This window comes from Rhineura floridana, chromosome 6 (assembly GCF_030035675.1).
Source record: "Rhineura floridana isolate rRhiFlo1 chromosome 6, rRhiFlo1.hap2, whole genome shotgun sequence".
NCBI lineage: Eukaryota > Metazoa > Chordata > Lepidosauria > Squamata > Rhineuridae > Rhineura > Rhineura floridana.
Genome location: NC_084485.1, coordinates 155624308 through 155646253, shown reverse-complemented (window position 1 = coordinate 155646253; position 21946 = coordinate 155624308). Strand labels below are relative to the sequence as shown.

The 21946-nt window shown below is 44.5% G+C and overlaps 1 protein-coding gene across 2 annotated transcripts in view; it reads right to left on the bottom strand.

Annotated features, from left to right (window-relative positions):
* Window positions 1–21946, bottom strand: part of SOAT1 (sterol O-acyltransferase 1) — a 62911-nt gene that overhangs the window by 13269 nt on the left and 27696 nt on the right. For both annotated transcript variants that reach the window (XM_061634226.1, XM_061634225.1), the window contains exons 5-11: window positions 21815–21874; window positions 17048–17155; window positions 16664–16946; window positions 14269–14347; window positions 13687–13768; window positions 12552–12597; window positions 4641–4770 (exon numbers count right to left, since the gene is read on the bottom strand). In XM_061634226.1, the coding sequence (XP_061490210.1) occupies window positions 4641–4770; window positions 12552–12597; window positions 13687–13768; window positions 14269–14347; window positions 16664–16946; window positions 17048–17155; window positions 21815–21874 (788 nt within the window). The remainder of the gene's footprint in view (window positions 1–4640; window positions 4771–12551; window positions 12598–13686; window positions 13769–14268; window positions 14348–16663; window positions 16947–17047; window positions 17156–21814; window positions 21875–21946) is intronic.

Below are 21946 nucleotides of genomic sequence, written 5' to 3'. Positions count from 1 at the left end.
CAGTTTGAACTGTGCCCACAAACTACTTGGTAGCCTGTGGAGTCATGCCAGGATTGGTGTTATACATTCAGACCATCTTGCTCTGATCAGCAATCTGGCAGCTGAATTCTGCACCAGCTGCAGTTTTCAAACTGTCTTCAAAGGCATCTCCACATATAATGCATTGCAGTAATCTAACCCAGAGGTTACTAGAACAAACAACGGAGGGTAGGCTGTCAATGTCCAAATAGGGTTCAAGCTGAAGGCGCTCTGCACACCAATGCCGCATGTCTCAAGCAACAGTAATGGTTCCAGAAGTACCCCTAAGCTACACATCTCCTCCTTTAGAGGAAGTGTAATGCCAACTAGAGCAGGCCAAACCCCACCCATCTGGTCTAGGGAACCACCCATTAACAGCACCTCAGTTTTATCTGGATTAAGCTTTCAGTTTATTGGCTCTCATCTGGTCCATTTTTGAGGCCAGTCACTGGTCTAGCACATTCACTGCCACATCTGCAAATGTAAAGGAGAAACAGAGCTGCATATCCTCAACATATCGCTAACAATACACTCCAAAGTTCCAGATGACCCCACTCAGAGGTTTCATGAAGATGTTAAAAAGCATGGGGGATAAAACTGAACCCTGCAGGACTTCACATTGAAGACTTCACGGAGCCAAACAATACTCTAAGTACCACCTTCCAAAGATGGCGATCCAAGTACGACTGGAACAACTGCAAAGCAGTGCCACCTGCTCCCAACTCAAGACAGTCGCATGCGCCCTTCCCCATTTTATTGCACTGACTAGAAGGTGAAAATTATTTATTTATTTAATTCATACCCTGCCATTCCTCACAGTAGAAGCCCAGGATGGCAAATAAAAACACTAAAAACATCATAAGAATGACATTAATATATATTAAAATAAAACATCTTTAAAAATATTTTTAAAAGCAATTCCAACACAGAAGCAGACTGGGATAAGGTCTCTACTTGACAGCCTGTTGAAACAGGAAGGTCTTCAGTAGGCGCTGACAAGATAACAGAGATGGCTCCTTCTAATATTTAAGGGAAGAGAATTCCAAAGTGTAATATAATAATAAAATTTTATTTTTAGGCCGCCTATCTGGCCGAATGAATGGCCACTCTAGGCGGCGTACATAATTAAAAATACAACATATAATACAGTTTTAACATATAAAACAATTATAATCCACCAACCTACATCTATACACTGTAGGTGCCACTACACTGAATAGTGGAGTTGGAAAGGGCCTATAAACAACCTTGGAGATAGGATCGCACCACTGTAAAACAGTGCCTCCAATACCCATCTCACCAAGTCGGCCCAGAAGGATACCATAGTTAATGGTATCAAAAGCCACTGAGAGATCAAGTAAGAAAAACAGGATCACGCTCCTTCTGTCCTTCTCCCCATAAAGGGCATCCATCAGGGCGACCAAGGTCGATTCAGCCCCATAACCAGGCCAGAACCCAGACTGGAATAGGTTAAGATAATCTGTTTCATACAAGAGTACTTGCAATTGCTGTGCCACAACCCTCTCAATCACCTTCCCTATTTGCAACCAGGTGGTAGTTGTCATAAACCAATGGGTCCAGGCTGGGCTTTTTTCAGGAGTGGTTGGATCACTGCCTCTTTCACAGCAGCTGGAGCCACTCCCTCTCACAACGATGCATTGACCACACCCTGGATCCACTTGGTCAAACCCCCTCGGCAAGCTTGAATAGGCCAGAAGGGCAACAGTTGAGAGGACATGTTGCTGGTTGCATCGGCACAAGCACCTTGTCCATATCATCAGGCCGCATCAAAGGAAACCATTCCCAAGAAGTTGCAGCAGACATTGCACTGGACAACTCACTGGGGATTACAGTAGATGTGGACGGGGCATCAAGACTGCTATGGAGGCAAGCAACTTTACCATCATAGTGCCTTGCAAACAATTCACAGTAGGCCTCCAAAGGGTCTAAAACTCCATTTCCTGGAGTTGATGTCAACAGACCCCTGACAATACAGAAAAGCTCCACTGGACAGCTACTTGAGGATGCGATGGGGGCAGAGAAGTATTATTATTTTATTATTATTATTATATTGTATTTATTAGTCGCCCATCTGGCTGGTTGTCCAGCCACTCTGGGCGACGTACAAGATAAAAATACATTAACCATTAAAATTTAAAAACCCAACAATAAAAGCCTAACCTATCTCAAAAGCCTGCCTGAAAAACCAGGTCTTCAAAGTCCGGCGGAAGCTCATTATAGAAGGGGCATGGCGGAGATCATTTGGGAGAGAATTCCACAGGGTGGGGGCCACTATAGAAAAGGCCCTCCTCCTGGTCCTCACCAGTCTAGCTGTTTTAACCGGTGGGATCAAGAGGAGGTCTTCTGAGGCTGATCTTGTTGAGCGGCATCCCTGCCAATGCTGGAGGTGCTCCTTAGACTGGTCCAAAACCGTATAGGGTTTTAAAGGTCAAAACCAACACCTTGAATTGGGCTCGGTAAGCAACCGGTAACCAGTGCGACTCCTTTAGCACTGGAGTGATGTGATCTCGCCGGCAGCTGCCTTTAATCAGACGAGCCGCCGCATTCTGTACCAGTTGCAACTTCCGGACCGTTTTCAAGGGTAACCCCACGTAGAGCGCATTACAGTAGCCTAAGCGAGGGTAGACCTTCTTTGCCGCCCTCACTACCACACAGTGGATACTGTGCCTAATCAGCTTCACAGCATGTCTTTCGCCACTTGCGCTCTAGCCGTCATCCAGCCCATTTCATTGCCCTTAGCTCACTGATGTACCAAGGTGCAAACTGGGCTCCACAATGCCAGAGAGGATGCTCAGGGGCAACCGTGTTAAGACCCTGATATTCCTCACTGTTCCAATACAATATGGAAAAGCTCCACCGGATAGCTACTTGAGGATGTGATGGAGGCAGAAAAGTGGGCCTCCTTTGCCTCCCTCACCACCACATAGTAGATATGGTTATGATGTTTTACTCGTGCCTGATCAGGCTCACAGCATGTCTTTCACCACTTGTGCTCTAGCCATAAGTCCATCCTTTTTCATTGCCTTTAACTCACTGGTGTACCAAGATGCAAACCAGGCTCCACTATGCCAGAGAGGACACTCAGGGGTAACTGTGTCAAGAGCCCGATGTGCCTCGTTGTTCCACAGAGTGACAATGGCTTCAACAGGGTCACCTACTCTATCTACTGGGAACTCTCCCAGGGCATTCAGGAATCCAGTGAATTCCATTAGTCTCCAGGGGCGGACCGTCTTAATCTGCCCACCATCCCTGCAGGGGAAGATCAGAGCCGTAAATCTAAACTTCACCAGCAAGTGGCCTGACCATGACAATGGGGTCACATCCACCACCACCCCATCTCCAGACTATCCCTTCCTCCATCTGGAGCAAAAACCAAATCGAGGGTGTGCCCTGCCCTATGTGTTGGGCTGATGAAAACTTGCAACTGCCCCATGATCGTCATAGAGGCCATGAAGTTCTGGAACTGGAAAGTAGAGGCAGCCTCAGCATGGACATTGACATCACCCAGCACTATTGTTTTGGGCTCGTTCAATACCACAGCCAAGATGGCCTCCGCCAGCTTGGTCAGAGAAGCTGCTGGGCAGCAGGGTGGACTGTTCACCAGCAGCAACCCTAGTTTACTGTCTTCTTGGCCTGACACCCGGTGCAGCCAGCTCCAAGACAGAGTAGTTTCCTGGTGACAGAGATGGAAGTTCTGTAGATCACAGCAACCCCTCCCCCCCATGCCTGCAGCCTGTGCTGGTGTTGCACTGAGTATCCAGGTGGGCAAAGATGGGTCAGATCAACTCCTCCCAGCTCACCCACCCAGGTCTTGGTAATGCACACCAAATCGGCACCCTCATCCATGTGGTCTTATTGTGTACTGATATGGTATTAAACAACAGCACACACAGGCCAGTGGGCACAGCAGATGAGCAACAAGGAAACCATCCATGAGAGGAGTGGGAGGGGGGGGGAACAAGGTGCAGATAGCCTTCCCTTCAAATTCTATGGTAGCTCACCACCTCCCCATGGCTATACCTCCCTCTACCCATGATCGCTGAAATTGGGGTGGCATCACCCATGTCCCTCCTTACTAAGACTCTTCCTAAACACCTGATATGGACCCAACAAGAGCCCACCAACAAAACCTACCTGAACCAATTATCCCAGTAGGCCTCTGTGAGAATTGGGAACGGTCAGACCTACTCAATATCTTCCACACAGGGCACATCTACACCCCCAAGTCTCATATCCCCGACTCAAGACTAAAACAGTGATAGATGAAGCAGGATCGCACTTTCTCAAGTCTCAGAAAACTGTAAATGTACACCAATATTATGAAGGAATGTACTACAAAGTGTGCTTCCTCCCAACAGCAAGATACACCCTCGGCTTACGTTGTTTCCCCCTTTAACAACTATTCAGAAAGGCTACAAAATCAAGAGAATTACAAAGCTAACTTCTGAACCAGATCATGGGCCATCATTTATCCATCAGGCCATACTTTGCCAATATTACAATTGTATCTTATTTTTAATTTATTAATTACAATTTCCCCTTGCTGCTTTCAAAAACTCCAGAACTAAAAGGGGCACAGGTTTATACACAAAAGCACTCACCTGGAAGGATAGAGTTGAAAATGCAAAGGACTAGTCCTCGTACACTGAAGTGCTCCCGACTAAAGTTCCGATACATGGGTATACAGAGTCGTGAAAAGATATAGTAAATATAGAAGAGTGACCCAAGTACCTAGACAGGAGGAAAAATAAAATTCAAGCAACTGTTCATATATAAGTAATACAGAAAAGGAAACAGTAAATAGTTATCCCAGTTGCCAATATCCACAGATCTAAACTACAGCTGGGAAAATAGTAATTACTTCATTCAGCTAAAGCGCATGCCTAGGTCAGTATTCTATGCCGGCTTCACCACATGTACAAACATACTTGCTATGCAAGCTATGTAGAATTAGCATGCCAGCAGTTGGAGATCTGAGTAGGTGCACTGCTGGCATGCTTACATACAAATGAGTCAACTCACACCATAAGCATGTTTACACGTGAAGTGGCCCAGGTGGAACACCTACTTTACCTACAACTGCCGACATGGTGGTGGTATAAGTATCTAACAAAAATGTGAAAATACGGGTAGCTACAGCTTAATAGAATACCTTTTGAAAGTTACCTTTGAAAGTTACATGTCTGCCTGACAAGGCGCGCCTGGTGCCAACACTTCTCTTCTCGGCACCAGGGCAAGCCTTTCCTCTTCTCCCAGGCATGTTAGCATGTGTTTTAATTGCCTTTTCAATATGTGTTTTTAAATTTGTATATTTGTTTTTATGTTTTAATTGTTGTAAACCGCCCAGAGAGCTTCGGCTAGGGGACGGAATACAAATGTAATAAATAAATAAATAAATGTTTAGGATCACTAGGTAGCCTTGCCTTGAGGAAGACTATATCTCAATTTGAGGAATACAACAATGCTTGAAATTAGTTGATCTACTGAAATGGGCAAAATAAGTATGTAATAAAGAGATGCTACACTGTTTACAGTACTGGCCACTGAACTTAGAAAACTGTTTGTGGATTTTAAACTAATAGACGGCCACAGAGACACTGTTTAACAGTCGGTTTAGGAAGGCTTGTTGTATACTATTACTGCCTCCTGTCTCCAGGAAACTGATTTATTTATTACATTACGGGCATTGGTTTTATGTTGGGAAATGTTTGTAAGAAACATAAAAAACTGAAACATGTTGCTTGCAGAAGTATTCAACCCACACACATTAATATTTGGTAGAGCCACCTTTCGCTGCAATAACAACTTTAAGTCTTTTGGGGTAAGTATGTACCAGCTTTGCACACAGTGTCAGGGGGATTTTGGCCCATTCTTCTTGGCAGTTTCGATCCAGGCCATTCAGGTTGGTTGGATGTCACTTGTGGACCACAATTTCCAAATAGCGCTATAGATTCTCAGTGGGATTGAGATCAGGACTTTGACTGGGCCACTGTAGGACAGTCATCTTTTTGTTCTTGAGCCACTCCAATGTTGCTTGTGCTTGGGATCATTGTCCTGTTGAAAAGTGAATTTCCTTCCAAGCTTCAGGTTTTTAGTGGATTGAAGCAGGTTCTCTTGCAGTATTTCCCTGTATTTTGCTCCATCCATTCTTCCTTCAATTTTAGCAAGATGCCCAGTCCCTGCTGATAAGAAGCATCCCCACAGCATAATGCTGCCACCACCATACTTCACTGTAGGGGTGGTGTTTCTTGAGGCATGGGCAATGTTAGGTTTGCGCCATACATAGCACTTTGAGTTTTGGCCGAAAAGCTCTACCTTGGTCTCATCTGACCACAAACTTTTTCTCCACATCGCTGGGGCTCTCTCATGCTTTCTGGTAAACTCCAGACATGCTTTCAGATGGTACTTTTTGAGTAACGGTTTCTTTCTTGACACCTCCTATACAGGCCAGTGTTATGCAGAGCTCTTGATATGGTTGACTGGTGCACCATTACTCCACTCCCAGCCACTGAACTCTGTAGCTCCTTCAAAGTGATAGTTGGCCTCTCTATGGCTTCTCTCACAAGTCTCCATCTTAAAGAAGCCCTCCTTGGATCCCCAGGTTTTGAATAACTTTTGCCCAATTTCGAATTTGCCATTCTTGGGCAAGGTCATTGAGCGAGTGGTGGCTAATCAGTTGTCGACACACTTGGATGAAACGGATTATTTGGATCCATACCAATCGGGTTTCAGGACTGGACATGGAACTGAAACAGCCTTGGTCGCTCTGGTTGATGATATGAGGAGGGCATTAGATAGGGGAGAATTCACCTTTCTTGTCCTCCTCGATCTTTCAGCGGCTTTTGATACTGTTGACCACAGTATCCTTTTACATCGCCAGGAGGGATTGGGAATAGGAGGCACTGTATTACGGTGGTTCCATTCCTTTCTCTCCGATAGGCATCAACAGGTAGCATTGGGGGAGGAGGTTTCAGACCCTTGGCCTCTCAATTGTGGTGTGCCACAGGGCTCTATCCTCTCTCCCATGCTATTTAATATCTATATGAAGCCGCTGGGGACAATCATTAGGAGATTTGGGCTGCAGCGTCACCAATATGCGGATGACACTCAGCTCTATCTCTCGTTTAAATCTTCGCCAGAGTTGGCTGTGGAGACCATGTCCAAGTGCCTGGAATCCGTGAGTGGATGGATGGGAAGGAACAGGTTGAGGTTGAATCCCGATAAGACTGAGGTGCTGCTTGTGGGAGACAAGGGAAGGTTGGGAGATGTTGACCTGATGTTCAATGGGGTAAGATTGCCCCTAAAGGACCAGGTCCGCAGTCTTGGGGTTGTTCTTGATTCCACGCTGTCCATGGAGGCTCAGATTTCGGCAGTGAGCCGGGCAGCCTGGTATCAATTACACCTCATTCGTAGGCTGCAACCCTACCTCCCTGCTCATCAGCTCCCACTGGTAGTACATGCCCTGGTCACCTCTCGTTTAGACTACTGCAATGCGCTCTACGTGGGGTTACCCTTGAAAACGGTCCGGAAATTACAACTTATACAAAATGCTGCGGCTCGACTACTTACAAATTGTTGCCGCCGGGAACACATCACTCCAGTGTTATTCAATCTACACTGGCTTCCAGTTATTTTCCGGGCTCAATTCAAGGTGTTGGTACTAACCTTTAAATCCCTACACGGTTTCGGCCCAGTTTACCTGATGGAGCGCCTCCAGCGTCACCAATTATGCCGCCCGACAAGATCAGCCACGCAGGGCCTTCTCTCAATCCCACCAACAAAAGCAGCTAGGTTGGTGGGGACTAGAGAGAGGGCATTCTCAGTGGCGGCCCCCACTCTCTGGAACTCCCTCCCATTCGATCTTCGCCATGCCCCTTCCCTGAATGTATTCCGCCAAGCCTTGAAGACCTGGCTTTTCAGACAGGCCTTTGGGACTTCCGGGGAGGGTTAATTTTCAGGACTAACTGCCTATTACTCTGAACTGTTATCATTCCTATTTATAGTTTCCTTGTTATATTGTATTTTATGTGTATTTTATTGTGCTGCATTTACTGCAACTGATTTGTACGTCGCCTAGAGTGGCCATTGGCCAGAGAGGTGACACATAAATTAAATTATTATTCTTATTATCCTTCTTCAAGTGCCGAGTTTTGAGGGACAGCCTTTTCTTGGCAGTGCCTGGGTGGTGTGATGCAGCTTCCACTTCCTGATCCAACTGTGCTCACTGAGATATTCAAAGACTTGGATATTAGTTTGTTCCCTTTTCCTAATCTATGCATTTGTATTCCATTATCTCTTACTTCTGTAGAATGCTTTTTGGTCTTCATTTTCCTTCAGATCCACAGCCTGACCAAGGATCCTTCAACAGCGGGGCTTTTATCCTGCCAATGTGACAGCAACTTTAATGGTTCACCAATGGTGAGGTAACTGTGTCCTCAATAGGGCAACTTCTTTCATCTGTGTAAACTGCGAGCTTCCACTGCACAGGGGTTGAATAATTATGCAAGCAACATGTTTCAGTTTTTTATGTTCCTTAGAAATATTTCCCAACATAAAACCAATGTCACCTTACAATAATTGATTTTGAGTTTGTGTTTCAAAATAAAATATCATACAGAACAAAATTACAATGTACCATTTGTAATTCGGTAATATGGGAGAATTGGTGTGGGGTGTGAGTACTTTTGCAAGGCACTGTAGTTATATGTGCATTTGTCATGACTTTAGGGTTATTTATTTATTCTTCGATTTATATCCTGCCCTTCCTCCCAGCAGGAGCCCAGGGTGGAAAACAAAAACGCTAAAAACACTTTAAAAGGTAAAGGTGTCCCTGCACTTATAGTGCAATTCGTTTCCAACTCTTAGGGCGACGTCTTGCGATGTTTACTAGGCAGACCATATATATGGGGTGGGATTGCCAGTTCCTTCCCTGGCCTTTCTTTACCCCCCAGCATATGTCGGGTACTCATTTTACCAACTACGGATGGATGGAAGGCTGAGTGGACCTCGACCCCTTTTACCGGAGATTTGACTTCCTCCTTTCGTTGGAATCGAACTCCGGCCGTGAGCAGAGCTTCGGCTGCATTACCACCGCTTACCACTCTGCGCCACGGAGGATCTTAAAAACACTTTAAAACATCATAAAAAGACCTTAAAATACATTAAAACAAAACAAGGTTAAAAACATTTTTTTAAAAGCTTCAAAAAACATCTTTAAAAAAAGGGTTAAAAACATACTATTAAAGAAAACATATTAAAAGCAATTCTAACACAGACACAGACTGGGATAGGTCGCAACTTAAAAGGCTTGTTGAAAGAGGAAAGTCTTCAAAAGGTGCCGAAAAGATAGCCGAGATGGCACCTGCCTAATATTTAAGGGGAGGGAATTCCACAGGGTAGGTGCCGCCACACTAAAGGTCCGTTTCCTATATTGTGCAGAATGAACCTCCTGATAAGATGGTATCTGCAGGAGGCCCTCACCTGCAGAGGGCTGTGATCGACTGGGCATATAAGGGGTAAGACGGTCTTTCAGGTATCCTGCTCCCAAGCTGTATAGGGCTTTGTACACCAAAACTAGAACCTTGAACTTGGCCCAGTAGCAAATGGGCAGCCAGTGCAATTCTTTCAGCAGCAGGGTGACATGTTGGCGATACCCTGCCCCAGTGATCAGTCTCGCCACTGCATTTTGCACCAGCTGCAGCTTCCGGACCAACCTCAATTGCAGCCCCACATAGAATTCATTACAGTAATCCAGCCTGGAGGTTACCAGTGCGTGGACAACAGTGGTCAGGCTATCCCGGTCCAGAAACGGCTGCAGCTGTCTTACCAGCCGAAGCTGGTAAAAGGCACTCCTAGCCACAGCAGTCACCTGGGCCTCTAGTGGCAAAGGATCCAGGAGCACCCCCAGACTACAGACCTGCTCTTTCAGAGGGAGTACGACCCCATCCAAAGCAGGCAACTGGCCTATTATCCAAACTCGGGAACCACCAACCCACAGTGCCTCCGTCTTGCTAGGATTCAGACCCCCTCATCCAGCCCACTCAGGCAGCGGTCCAGGGCTTGCACAGCCTCTCCCAATTCAGATGTTATGGAGAAATATAGCCAGGTATCGTCAGCATACTGCTGACACCTCACCCCAAATCTCCTGATGACTGCTCCCAAGGGCTTCATATAGATGTTAAACAGCATGGGGGACAAAATGGTACGCTGTGGCACCCCACAGCACAACTGCCAGGGGGCCGAAAGACAGTCACCCAATGCTATTCTCTGAGAGCGACCTTGGAGATAGGATCGGAACCACTGTAAAACAGTGCCTCCAGTACCCATCTCACCAAGTCGGCCCAGAAGAATACCATGGTCAATGGTATCAAAAGCCGCTGAGAGATCAAGTAAGAATAACAGGATCACGCTCCTTCTGTCCTTCTTCCCATAAAGGGCATCCATCAGGGCAACCAAGGCCAATTCAGTCCCATAACCAGGCCTGAACCCAGACTGGGATGGGTCAAGATAATCAGTTTAATCCAAGAGTACTTGCAGTTGCTGCGCCACAACCCTCTCAACCACCTTCCCTAAAAAGGAGGTATTTGCAACCAGTCGGCAGTTGTCACAAACCAATGGGTCCAGGGTGGGCTTTTTCAGGAGTGGTTGAATCACAGCCTCTTTCAAGGCGCCTCCCCGCAATGATGCATTGACCACACTCTGGATCCACTCGGTCAACCCCCCCCTGCAAGCTTTAATAAGCCAAGAAGGGCAAGGGTCGAGAGGACATGTTGCTGGCCGAATTATCACAAGCACCTTGTCTACGTCATCTGGCTGTATCAACTGAAACCATTCCCAAGAAGTTGCAGCAGACGTTGCACTGGACACCTCATTCGGGACTACAGTAGATGTGGATGGGGCATCAAGACTGCTACGGAGGCAAGCAACTTTACCCTCAAAGTGCCTTGCAAACAATTCACAGTGGGCCTCCGAAGGGTCTAAAACTCAATTTCCTGGAGTTGATGTCAACAGACTCCTGACAATATGGAGAAGCTCCACCAGACAGCTACTTGAGGATGCGATGGAGGCAGAGAAGTGGGCCTTCTTTGCTGTCCTCACCACCACACAGTAGGCACGGTTATGATGTTTTACTCGTGCCCAATCAGCCTCACAGCACGTGTTACGCCACTTGAGCTCTAGTCGTCGTCCAGCCTGTTTCATTGCCTTTAGCTCACTGGTGTACCAAGGTGCAAGCCGGGCTCCACAATGCTGGAGAGGGCGCTCGGGGGCAATCGTGTCAAGAGCCTGAAGCGCCTCACTGTTCCCCAGTGTGACAACGACTTCAGCAGGGTCACCTGCTCTATCTACTGGGAACTCCCCCACGGCATTCAGGAATCCAGTGGATTCCGTTAGGCTCCAGGGGCGGACCATCTTAATCTGTCCACCACCCCTGCAGGGAAGGATTGGTGCCACAAGTCTAAACTTCACCAGGAAGTGGTCTGACCATGACAATGGGGTGACATCCACCCCCCCATCTCCAGACACCACCCCTTCCTCCATCTGAAGCACAAACGAAGTCGAGGGTGTGCCCTGCCCTATGCGTCAGGCCAGTGATGACTTGAGACAACCCCATGGTCGTCATGGAGACTATGAAGTCCCGAGCCGGAACACTAGAGGCAGCCTCAGCATGGACTATCGTTCTGGGCTCCTCCAACACCACAACCGAGACGGCCTCCGCCAGCTCACTCAGAGAAGTTGCTGGGCAGCAGGGTGGAAGGTACACCAGCAGCAACCCTAGTTTACTGTCTCCTTGGCCTGACAGGCCCTCACAGCCAGTTCCTGGTGACAGATGGAAGTTCTGTAGACCACAGCAACTCCTCCCCCCGTCCCTGCAGCCTGTGCTGGTGTTGCACTGAGTATCCAGGTGGGCAAAGATGGGTCAGATCAACGCCTCCCAGCTCACCCACCCAGGTCTCAGTAACGCACACCAAATCGGCACCTTCATCCACAGTCACTGTGTACCAATCTGGCGTTAAGCAACAACACACACAGGCCAGTGGGCACAGCAGATGAGCAACGAGGAACCCATTCATGAGAGGAGTGGCAGCAAGGAACAAGGAGCAATCATTGAGTGATCCAAATCTAAGAGAAGAGGGTGCTTTGGACACAACAAAAAAATGATCAAGAACTGTCTGGTATTTCTTCCAGTGCAGAGGACAATGTATGCTGAAGAACCACTGGTGAAAACACATACAGAAGTCATTCCTTCAGGGTTGTAATCTACACTCTCTTGGGGAGTATAGGCAATTCCAAGTGACCAGGCATGGAAGGTTAACAAGTATTGGCCCTATTTTTTAGGCGAAAATAAAGCTAACTAATACAGGTATATGCAGTCAGGCAAGCTAGTAAATATTTTTATGAACCAGTAACTCTCTTCAGTTTTCAGGCTTTTTTACATAGTTGTATTCCACACAGGAAAACATGGGAATTATCTGGAGAAACACAGAATTCCCAGTAGGAAAAAAATAACTCACCTGTGCGAACTTGGTAGCTACGTAGCTCCATCTTATTGTAGGGGTTCTGAAAACAAAATTGCAGCCATTACACCCAAGTTTAGATGAGAGCAGAAACCTACTTTTTGGAGAGTTGTACTATGGAACTTCTAGACAAAGCTGCTAGAGTTTGCAGCAAACACAATCCAAATTCTGTTCCAATGCAGCAACGCACTGGAATATTTAATGTAGGAAAACCTATTTGCTTTTTAGGAATTTGCTCAAGTTGCATGCTTTACTGAACTGGGCTGTTGTACTACTTTTTCATCAGTTTTGTTTTGTTTTCGCACAGAGAAGGAAATGATTAGGTGAGGACAGTAAGATCTATACATAGGAAAATGTGAAAGATGACCATGAAAAACAGAGAGGTAACCCCACAACAAAGAAACATCTACAATTATAAACTCTAGAACTTTGCACATTTTTAAAAAACAAACCACCACCACAAACCATGAAGAGTAGAACATTTTGAAGCCAAAGGTCAGACTCAGCACATGTTATTGGAAGTAGAAGCAAAAAGCAATGGTGTGGTCAAAAGATATATTTATTGATTCAACATGTTTTGAACCCTACTGGGCCTTCTTCAGGGAAATTCAGAGAAACAAAGATTCAAAACACTGGATCAATAAATATCTCTTTAGACTACTCCATTGCTTTTGCTTTTACTTCCAGTTCTGTTTTGGGGTTCCCATTTTTGTTGTGTTCAGCACCCATTATGCCAGGGCGGGGAACTATTTTTCAGGTCGCATTCTCTTCTGAGGGCCACATGCCAGTGATGGGCAGAGCCAGAGGCAAAAGTGGGTGGAGCAAGAGATAGAGAGACCTAGGGGACCACATTTGGCCCCCAGGTCTAAGGTTCCTCACAACTTTGTTATGTCCTTCATTACGAAACATGCAACCAGTCAAACTGTGCAGTCACAGCGGTTGTAAGAATAAGCAAATCTCATGGTAATTGGCTGTAGGCGAAATGTTGGAATAGCCTGCTTCAGACCCAAAGGAAACTATTGCATGAATTCCACAACTGAGCAACTAGAAGTTGTACTATACTTTACAGCATTCATCTATTATTGAAAAGCACCTATTACTTGGTATCCGTCATTCATCATGTTGACATTACCTGGGATAGTAATCTCTGTAAATAAGGGTGGGAGCAAACAGGAAATACAAGTACTGGGAAACTTTAGGAACTTGGACAGAGTCTGAAAAAGCAGAGGAGAAAGTCATTTAGTACCAGATCATACCACACAGTAAAACTAAACCCCATAACTTCCTTCCCATTTCCTATGCCTTTCCAATCCTTTATTTAGGCTTGAATTTAGAAAGAGACATTCCTACAACTTCTCAGTCCAATTAAGTCAGCTTTTGCTATACTTGCCCCACATGTTTTAAAAAGGTGACCAAGACTATTTGAAGGATCCCTCTCCTGCAGACTACCCCATATTAACAAAAAAAACCTACAGTCAGAGCACTTTTCCCCTTATATCCATCGCAAAAAGTGCACTCCTACTCCAATAACACTTAGAAGATTAACAAATTCCACAATAATCTTGCAGAACAAGGAGAAGCCCATACAATTTTGACTGAACTGGAGCAGATCCTTGAACCAGCTCCATGCTGCAGTGTTGTACCCTCAGAACAGTAAGAGGGAAGGAAGCCTTCATCCTCACAGCTGTACAATTCTTGTAAGAAAGTTACTCACTTGTCTTCTGTGGGGTAAAGGCAAGTACTCGAGGAACGTTCTCCTTAATGAAAGAGTAGGTTTTCATCATCAGACGCAACTACAGGAAGGAGTGGAAAGACACATATTTGACATCTTGCAATAAGCCAGAGAAAGTGACTTTAGAAGCAGCTCAAACAAGGTGAGACACAACATTTCCCTTTCCCTTTAAATTGAACATTGGACACATTTGCGTGTTGTACCAAACCATGGTTTCGTACAATGTGCTTGATAAGGAATGAGCTACAGTGCTCTTGCCTCCTGTATGAAGGAGGCATTTGGAAGGTTTCATTTCTACCTTTGGTTTACCATGTTTAGTTAAAAGAAGCCAACTTCAAATAGCAGTTTCCATAATTAATACGGATGACACAGCAAGCTGTTGTTAACAAGAAGTGGAAGCCATGCTTCCTGGCTGCATGTGAGGAGGACACAGTTGGGGAAAAGAGCACACGCCCAAAACTCATTGCAGTTAGTTCCTGCTTTTGCATGTCACACTAAACCATGGTATAGCACGAAGCACACAATGCAGCCATTATTTTCTGACTATTCTTTTTGCATTTTAAGTTTTGAGTTATACAGCATTTTGTTTTTGAAGCAAACACTTGCAACCTCTTGCAAATTCCAGTAATCTTTGACTAAACAGTAAGCCATTTGACTGACCAAATGAAAACCAAACGAACAGGTTTCACAGCCCCACTAACCCTGCTGGCACCATCATCTGCCACATTGGTTCTTCCACCTCTCAAAGCAATCAGTCCTGACCAAACTCCCTGCTGCATGGTCAACAAAAGTTTGATCATCTCTGACCTACAGTGTGTTTATTATTTAGAATATTTAGCATTTGACAAAATGTGTACAGTGTCAGAGCCTATCTAACTTGAATGGCTAGCATGTTCTGCAGTGTGTTGGCGGGTACCACTGCAAAAGGGCCTAGTCCAGGCCACCATGAAACAAACCTCAGCACATGCGGCACCACAAGGTCATCCTCTACAGACAACCACAGTGAATGGGCAGGTATATAGCAGGTAAGGCAATCTCTCATATATTCTGATTCCCAGTTGTTTAGGGTTTATATGCTAACAGTAAAAAACTTAGTTTTGGCCCAGTAGAAAACTAGCAGCCAGTGCAGTTCCCTCAGACTCTTGTTATGTGTTGACACGTGACAACTTCGGCCACAACCTGTGCTGCCACCTTCTGCACTAGCTGCATTTTCCAGACTAAAACAGAAGAGCAGCCCCACAAAGTGCACATTAAAATAATCCAATCACAATGTTACCAAAGAAATCATGAGGCTACCAGTATAGCCAAGCTATCCCTGTCTCGGAATAGCTGAAGCTGGTAAAAAGCACTTGTAGCCACTTGAGGTTCCAGTGACAATGATAAATCAAGGAATACTGTTTCTTCAGAGGGAGTGCAACCCCACCCAGAACAAGTAACTGACCTATATCACAGACAGGAGAACCACTCACCCACAGGCACTCCCTCTTCAGCTTCAGTTAATTGGCCCTCATCCAGCCCACCATTACATCCAAGTACTGGCTCTGGGCTTGCACAGTCACACCAGATGCAGATGCCACAGAGAAACAGAATTGGGTGTCAACAGCATGATACTGATGACAATTTGTTCCATATCTCCTAATGACCACACCCAACGTTTTCATATAGACGTTAAAAAAGCAGTGATGACATGCTGTGGGACTCCATAGCATAGTTGCCAGGGGGCTGACAGGCAGTCCCTCCAATGTTGCTCTCTGAAATAAGATCTGTAGGTAATAACAGAACCCCTGAAGAACAGTGCCCCCCAATTCCCAACTCACAGAGACAGTCCAGGAGGATACTATGGTCAATGGTATCAAAAGCTGCTGAGGGATCAAGTAAGAGTAACAGGGTCTCTCAACAAAGGTTGAGAGATTAGGGCAACCAGAGTTAACTCAGTCCCAAGCTAGATTACAACCCAGACTGGAATGGGTCAAGATAATGTATCCTCCAAGAATGCAGGCAACTGTGCTGCCACTATGCTCCCAATCACTGTATTCAAAGGGGGGAAGGGTGTTAGAGACTGGACGGTAGTGGTCTAAAATCATCAGTGTATCTGACAAATGAAGTACTTGTTAGACCTTAAAAATTATGGAGGGTTTTTTTTTTGCATCTGCTCATTTCTAAGACCTTCATACACAACCTCTTGAAAAAAAACACCTGCCACACTGAATATTACCATAAGGCAGGTGGAAGTAAAAGCTCAATGTACATATGAATGACAGGTTAGCTAAAGACATAAGCAGCATTATGCAAATTTAAGCTTTCTGAAACGCCTAAGAAGTTAGTTAACATTCTTTGCCTACATACACAAGAAACTAGTTCTCCAGACGAAACCCACCTGCTCAAGTATAACTATGAAACTAGAGGCTGGCGGTAAACTGTAGGCAACTACAATGTAAGTTGGCACCAGTCCAAGCCCAACTATCTGGAAAATCACGAAGAGGGCCCCAAAGAAGGAGGAGTGGATTGTTTTGTGGGAGGAACCATGGTAGCCCTGGGCCCACTGGAGGAAGAGGCCATAGGGCACAACCAAGCTGGCCAGGAACATGTAAAGCCAAGAAGATGCGACGATAGAAAATTTGCCAAAAGAGTAGACAAGGACGTCGAACTCTAGTACCAACCTTCAAAAGAAATTCAAAGAAAAGAAAACAAAGTTAAAAATCAATACATGGGTGAAAATAGGGTTTTTTCCCAGGTAAAATCAAAAAATATTTGTCTTTACCTTCCTTCGTCTATAAAATCTATCACAAGGGTGCTGAGAATGAGCAAGATGAGGAGAGCAATGAACATGTGATAGATGGTCCGGATGTGTTCCACTTCAAATAGCTCACTAAGAAAAAAAAGTTCAAGAATAAGATCTACATCAGGACATTTCTGAAAAAAAATTCCCATCAAGTCAGCTGCAAGTCCAGGACTTCCAGGAACTAACTTAAGCTTCAACTGCTTTAATTTAATTATGCTTTAGGTTAGATTCCTGCATTCAGCAGGGAGTTGGACTCAATGGCCTATAGGCCCCTTCCAACTCCACTATTCTATGATTCTAAGACTTCAAGCAGCAGAAGTACAAGAAGGCAGATTTTCACAGGAAAATGTGCCCCTTGCCTCCCCAGGACACTTGCTTTTTCTAATTATTTCATACTTTTTATTGAGTTTCAAACATATAAATCCAGAAAATAAAATCTGTAAGGGTCACTAGCTTTTTCATCTTCAAATATAACATGGGAATGCTCTCTTTCAATGCACAATTCCCACATATATTTCCCTGCAAAATCCAATCGTCACATAGGATTTTAACCACTGGAAATAAGCACTTTTTCCACCGGGGGTGGGAAGAAGTGCTGCTCTATAGATTTCAAGGAGAAAGAGGCTCTCTAGAACCGTTTCCAGCCAGCAAGCCAGATGCTTAGGCCTCCCAGTGCCCATCAGCCCACACAGTCAGAAATCAAACTGCACTTGCAAAGGCACAGGGCTTTGCAGGCATCAACGATCAGCTGTGCACGCAAATCCAGTTTCCTTTTCCTGTGTGGTTTGAAATCACAACACAGGTATAGGACTTTGTATGCACTACCAATCAGCTGATTGATGGTACCTGGTCACCTTCTTTCAGCAGGAAGCTGTATCTTTACCTGCCCCACAAGTGGGCATGCCTTGGGAAAGATGGCCTTGAGGGTCAAATCCGGATCTGTGCTGGGCCTAATTAGACCCATGGGCCAGAGGTTCCCCACAGGTGCTCTAGACCTTGTTTCACACAGGCATCCTGCCATTTTGCATGGAGCAATGCCTTATAAAATTGCCAGAGACAATTTCCCCTTCCAAGGTATGTAAATGCGAGTTTAGGAGGTTTAACCTGGCTATGTATCATATCCACTTCACAGGCTTGGCTACCATTCCATCATAGGTTCTGCCAGGCAGTACACATAAGGAGTAAGAAACCTATAACATTGGTTGATTGTTCCATGTTACATTTCCAATGTAACATTTCCAATGTAGGATCACGGTAACGCCTCTCTCAAGAAACACTTGAAGAGACAGAAAATCTAAATGGGGTGAGTGTGTGTGTCAACACATACTTTCTTCTTATACTAACTTGGGGGCACAATTCATTGGGAAATTCTCCTACTCAAGCCTCACTGAGATGAATGGAAGCTACCCAAGAAAACCTTAGTGACCAGGGTAACACACAACAAGGTGTTAGAATAGCAAGATGTGATTTACAACTTCAGTACCTGCATGGTTTTTATAATATTCATATGACAAAAGGATTAGAGTAAGAGTTTACATGAAAACAAATCTATGTTTTTGTGAAGGGTAGTGGTACTATACTGTAGATTTCAGTAGTTTCTTAAGTCTGCAATTGTTTTGTTAGCAATGGCAGGTTTTACACATCCATTAAATTGTACAAAAACAATAAAACTACATGTAAAATCTTGATAGCCACATAACTTGCCATTTCTTTATATGGTTGTTAAAAAAAATCATAACCATTATAAAGAAAGATTGTAAATAAAGTGTGCTTTATAAAAAATGTGTATATAAATCCCTATTAAAAAACAAAAAAGAGGCAGTGCATTTGTTTAGCGTCACTTCAGCTCTGTAATGGTACCAGACATATATTCATGTTGTGCTCTTTTCCTTACCAGAAAAGTTCTGCAACACCAAAACTATCAACACACATTTCCCTTTGTGTTGTGTCTGACTAGCACAGGCTTAAAAAAATAATCTTGTCCTGAACTTCCAGTTGAGGTAGCATTTCCACCTCTTTCCAAGTAGAAATTATAGGAATTTATCCAGCTAGTTTATTGATTGCAAGTCACTTTGGGTTCACTTTTGTGAAGAAAAGTGACTAAAAATCAATTAATTCTATAAACAAGAGTAGCTCTTCCCCACCTCCTACTCATGTGGGTCTTGCACAAGGGTACCCCGGTGGATTATGCCCCATTGGTCAGATCAAGCTGTCTCCCCCTGTGCTGACCTTACTGTTGCCCAAAATCACAGATGGGATAGTTCTGTCCCATCTCGATTAGAACTGAGGTTGTTCAACAGTTATTCATCCAGTTATTTCTCCTATGTAACCAAAATTAATTTGGAGAATCAAGATTAAGAAATTAAATAAAAAAGCCTAGAGGAACTCATTTATTTCTTGACTAGTCCCTGGGCCACTAGTCTGCCAAATACATGAACAAATAGTTCCAGGAAGTAAGGCATTATGGAGAGCCTACAGAAGGCTTGTTTAATAATCTAGCTCAAATTTAGCATTTACAGAGCGTGTTTAGAGTTCTGAAGTACTTCATATACAATATCTTTATTTATTTATTTATTTATTATTTGGTTTCTATCCCACCCCTCCTCCCAGCAGGAGCACAGGGCGGCTGTATGTCTACAATCTGCAAAGCATTAAAAAAATATGAAACTCACAATGCTGATTTCATATCTTATGTGGGACACTATGCCTATGGAAAAATCGACACAATTTACTAAAAATTATCACTAAACCCAGTAACTTTCATTCCAAGATCTACAACCTTCACCTAAAGCAGGGGTAGCCACTGTGGTGCCCTCCAAATGTTGCTGCTGGGAGTGGAGTCCAACAACATATGGACGGTACCACAGAGGCTACCCCTGACCTACAGTATAACGGTTTGACATTTTATTGAAATATTGGGGAGGTATAAACTTAAAACTGCAAGATACATTATAGATTACCATGGGGAAGTGTGGTTTTGTAACAATAATTTGTTCATGTTTTCCATATTTTATTATCAAAATCTAAATAAAAATGCACTTTAAAAAAACAGAAAGCCCAGAGGAAGGACCTGCAGAAGCAATAATTTGGGGTCAGGAAAGCCCAAACCAATTATTACCATTGGAAATTATGTTTTCAAACCAACAAAAGATATTGGTCAGCATCCTACGAAACATAGCAATTTGACAGGACCTTCAACTGAACCAAGTAGGATACCCAACAACATTGTTATTTTCCAGAGTAAGAAGGCACATCTTTATGCTGTTCTAGACCTTGACTGTGGGCGCCGCAGAGATGTGTCCCTGAAATGTGACATATCTCAAATCCGGGAAGAAAACAAACATTCTACTCCCAAGGCAAAAGGGTAAAATTGCAACAGCTTTTCAGCTATAATTCTAGCAGAATGACATGCTTACTGCTGTGTTTCAGGCATGGATACTTGTAAGCAGGACACAGACTGGCCCGCAGGCTACGTCAGGCCCCCAAAACAATTTTATCTGGCCTCTAAGCAGTAGTGTCAAGGTTTAACCAAAGTGCAGTAGTTTGCTATTTTTCTTATAAGGAAAAGAAACTTATGAGAAAGAGGGGTCTTCCACACTTTAATGTTAAATCTTCATAATTTGTATATAAAACTCATGCTATACCTTGGACAATAGGCCACAGCTCAGTGGCAGATGACATGCAAGAAGGTCCTAAGTCCACCTCCAGTTTAAAAGGACCTGGTAGCTCAAGATGCCAGAAATGCTGGAAATCTACTGCCAGTCAGAGTAGATTATTCTGGGGTAGACAGATTGGCCTGATTTCATTAGGACATCTGCTCCTGAGTGTTCTTGCACTCAGGTCCTATTTGCAGGCTTTCCTTGGGCATCTGGTTGGTCATTGTGTGGACAGGATACTGCACTAGACGGGCCACTGGCCTGATCCAGCAGGCTTTTCTTCCATTCATGTTATGTTCTCTTACTGCTAGATGGGGCAAACCTTATTAGAGTACCTGACCACCCATGAGGAGGATGGATTCCTCAGTAACACACACTTCTGGCCTGTAGACTAGTTTCCAGAGAACAGACCAGCCTCTGTAAATACAGAATCCAGTCATGCCCGAGTTAGAATTTGGGAGATGCAATAGCCAGCTGGTATGGGCATTCAATGCCACTTGCGGAGGTTACGAATGCCTGCTTTCAGTCAACACAGAAATAAAAAGGAAGCTAGCCACCAATTATGCCGCCCGACAAGATCAGTCACACAGGGCCTTCTCTCAATCCCGCCGACAAAAACAGCTAGATTGGCGGGAACTAGAGAGAGGGCATTCTCAGTGGCAGCCCCCACCCTTTAGAACTCCCTCCCACAAGATCTACGGCACGCCTCTTCCCTAAATGTATTTCGTAAAGCCTTAAAGACCTGGCTCTTTCAACAGGCCTTTGGGATTTCCGGGGAGGGTTAACTTTTATGACTGAAATGCCTCTTACCCTGCACTAATATTGTTGTTGCTGCTGTATTGTTTATATATTGTATTAATGTATTTTATCATACTGTGTTTTAACTGTTTACATGCACGTTGCCTAGAGTGGCCATCGGCCAGATAGGCGACACATAAATTAAATTTTATTATTTTATTATTATTATTATTATTAGCCCACTGGGTGGGAGAAGTGAGCTATGGACATAAGCCACCCATCCAACGGCTCAGGGCAACACTAACTTTAGCAAGGGTGCTAATGCAAATTACAATTTAATTAACATACTCACTCCAAGAGAGACTTCCTAGCAATAAAAACTTTTCCATGTTCTGGAGGTGCTCTCGATCCTCTGTGAAAGGAAAGAACATTCAGCAGGGTTTTTAAAAAGACAAGAAATCACTATGCTGTATGCTCAGCCAAG